This window comes from Malus domestica, chromosome 08 (genome assembly GCF_042453785.1).
Source record: "Malus domestica chromosome 08, GDT2T_hap1".
Lineage (NCBI taxonomy): Eukaryota > Viridiplantae > Streptophyta > Magnoliopsida > Rosales > Rosaceae > Malus > Malus domestica.
Genome location: NC_091668.1, coordinates 8,116,393 through 8,119,813, shown reverse-complemented (window position 1 = coordinate 8,119,813; position 3,421 = coordinate 8,116,393). Strand labels below are relative to the sequence as shown.

At 37.0% G+C, this 3,421-nt stretch overlaps 1 protein-coding gene across 1 annotated transcript; it reads left to right on the top strand.

Moving 5' to 3' along the window:
• The first annotated feature begins 1,778 nt into the window (after positions 1–1,778).
• LOC108173861 (uncharacterized mitochondrial protein AtMg00810-like) lies at positions 1,779–2,924 on the top strand. The gene has a single exon (XM_017333739.3). It carries the CDS (start codon positions 1,779–1,781, stop codon positions 2,922–2,924), a length of 1,146 nt encoding a protein of 381 aa, XP_017189228.3.
• Positions 2,925–3,421: the final 497 nt, after the last annotated feature.

The following is a 3,421-nucleotide window of genomic DNA, read 5'->3' as shown; positions in this document are numbered from 1 at the left end:
TATATATGTGCCCATAATATCTCAGAATTTACTCTTTGTACATAAAATCTGTCTTGATAATAATTGCTGGTTGATATTTGATGCTTGGTGTTTTTGGATTCAGGATAAAGCCACATGGAGAATATTGTTCAAAGGTCTCTTCAATGATGGATTGTATCCCATCCCCTTCACGTTATCTTCATCTCATACACCAAAAGCCTTCTCTGCTGCTTATATTGGCAAACCAGTAACCTCTAGTCTATGACACCATAGGTTAGGCCATCCCTCCAACAAAGTTGTTTCTCTTATGCTTAAGAAATCAAATGTATCTAGCATTTCTGATTTTATACCTGTGATGTGTTCAAGTTGTATTGAGGGCAAAATTAGCAAGCTACCATTTGATTCAGCCACATACAAATCTGTCAAACCTTTTGATATTGTACACAGTGATGTATAGGGTCCTGCCCCATGTCTGTCTATAGAAGGTTTTAAGTACTATGTTACCTTCATAGATCAATGTACTCGATTTTGTTGGATTTTTCCACTTGTCAATAAAGTTAATGTTTGTCCCACATTTATTACATTCTATCAGTTTGTACTTAATCATTTCTCAGTGTCTATTAAAACATTTCAGAGTGATGGAGGGGGTGAGCATATAGGGAAACAGTGACAAACCTTTCTTGTTGCCAAAGGCATTAGTCACCACTTATCTTGTCCATACACCCCAGAACAAAATGGTTTGGCCGAGAGGAAACATCGTCACATTATTGAAACTACAATCACTCTTCTTCAAACATTTTACTACCTGCACCATTTTGGTCTTTTGCATGTCAAACATCAGTATATCTTGTTAATTGAATGCCATCACAAACTCTGAATCAGAAATCACCATTTGAAATGCTCTATGGTTCTGTCCTTGATGTCAGTCACCTCAAAGTCTTTGGTTGCTCTTGTTATCAACTCTTAAGACCCTTAACCTCTACAAAGTTACAACCTAGAACAATTAAGTGCATTTTTCTGGGATATGCATCAAAGTACAAGGGCTACCTATGTTATGAAGTCATCAAAAAGAAAGTTTATGTTTCCAGGCATGTTTTGTTTGATGAATCTGAATTTCCTTATTCAGTTATTGGATCAACACATGCACCAAGTCCCCATACATCACAAGTGTCAAACCCAAGTATACAACCATCAATGCCTAATCTTGATAATGTGCTAGTCTCACCATCATCACCATCACCATTGTCCAGTGATCCTAACCTACTACTTTCAACACAATCCATCAATGCAAGTGAACAATCTTCATCTACACATATCCCTGTGGCTCTTGAGGTTCCAATTGAGAACTCTATGGTCTCTGAGTTTCAACCTGAACGTATTCAAGCAGTGTTATCTATTCCTCCATTGAATTTGCATCTAATGCAAACCAGATCAAAGAGTGGTATTTCCAAAAAGAAGGCATTTCTTACTACAGTTTAGGAAAATAGGATTGTGGATCTCTCTACTGTTGAACCTACAACATACAAATCTTCATTGAAGTGTAAAGTTTGGGTTGATGCAATGAAAGAAGAATTAGATGTACTTCATACTCAATCTACATGGAGTCTAGTTCATCTTCCTGCACAGAAAACATTGTTGGTTGTAAATGGGTGTTTAAGATTAAAAAGAATGTTGATGAGTCCATAGGGAGATATAAGGCTCGATTGGTGGCAAAAGGATTCAATTAAGAAGAAGGCATATATTACGGGGAAACATTCAGTCCAGTTGTTAAGCCAACAACTGTAAGGCTTGTGTTGGCTATGACAGCTCATTTTGGGTGGAATTTGAGACAACTCTATGTTAAGAATGCATTTTTGCATGGAGTATTGCAGGAAGAAGTGTACATGTCACAACCTTCAGGTTTCAGTGATCCTCAACACTCTGACTATGTTTGCAAACTACACAAGTCACTATATGGTTTAAAACAAGCCCCTAGAGCCTGGAATGATAGGTTTACAAGTTTTTTGCCATCACTTGATTTCAAAACAACTTATGCATATCCATCTTTATTTGTGAAACAATTTGGCTCTTCTGTTGTATTATTGCTTTTCTATGTGGATGACATTATCATCACTGGTAATGCTCTAAGTTTGATCAATGATGTGATTGTTGCCTTGACAAAGGAGTTTGATATAAAAGATTTAGGTCATCTGCATTTCTTTTTGGGAATTCAGGTTATTTCACAGAATGATGGTTTGGTTATATCACAGGAAAAGTATGTTAAAGACCTCATCACAAAGACTGAAATGCTTGATTCCAAGCCTTGTTCAACCCTTTGTCTGCCTTATAATCGATTAGTTCTTGATGATGGGAAACCTTATAACAATCCAGCTCTTTATAGAAGTGTGGTTGGTGCTTTGCAGTATCTAACATTTACTAGGTCAGATATAGCATTTGTTGTGCATCAAGTATGTCAGTTCATGCAAACTCCCATGGAATCTCACTTTAGTGCAGTCAATAGGATACTCAGATATCTAAAAGGTACTGTCCGTTTAGGTATTAGGTATGTTCAAGGAGGATTAGAAGTTAATTCAGACACTGTGAGAGCATTTTCTGATGCTGATTGGGCTGGAGACCCTAATGACAGAAGATCTACTACTGGTTTTGTGATATTTTTGGGTTCAAATCCGACCTCCTGGTTCTCTAAGAAGCAACAAATAGTATCCAGGTCGTCAACTGAGGCCGAGTATCGAGCACTTGCTGCTACTGCAGCTGAACTGGATTGGATTAAGCAATTATTAACCTTTGTGCATCTTGATATCCCTAGTTCATCATTTTTGTATTGTGACAATATGTTAGCAATTGCATTAATATCAAATCTAGTTCTACATCAACGCACAAAGCATATTGAAGTTGACATTCATTTTGTTTGCGAACGAGTTGCAAAGAAGCAGTTGCATGTTTAGTTTGTGTCTTCGAGTGAACAATATGCAGACATACTGACCAAGGGGTTATCAACTCCTCTCTTTCAGACTCATTGTCGCAATCTCAGTCTCGATTCCACCTCTCTTGAGCTTGAGGGGGGATGTTAAGGATAGTAATCCAATGGTAGAATATGGAGACACTTGTCAAAAGATTAGGAATGTTGTTAGAGTTAGTTACATTGTGACTTAGACAATAAGTTTCATAGAAGATAGTATATAGTCTTGATATTGTAAGAATGTACATTGACAGAAAATTTACATGAAAAGATTACCTCTCTCTCTCTAAATCTTTCTCTATCTTCTTTCTTCTTCTCTGTATCTTTCACAAGCATTATACATCTCATTCTTCTATGAGATTACAGCTTGGTTAACGTCGAGCACTTTGGGAAAGAACATAGCATGAACCTTTTGTACAATTGTTACTGTCTGAGAAACAGCTTGTTCCAAGTTAGTTTATTTTACCTGATCGGGTCAATAGA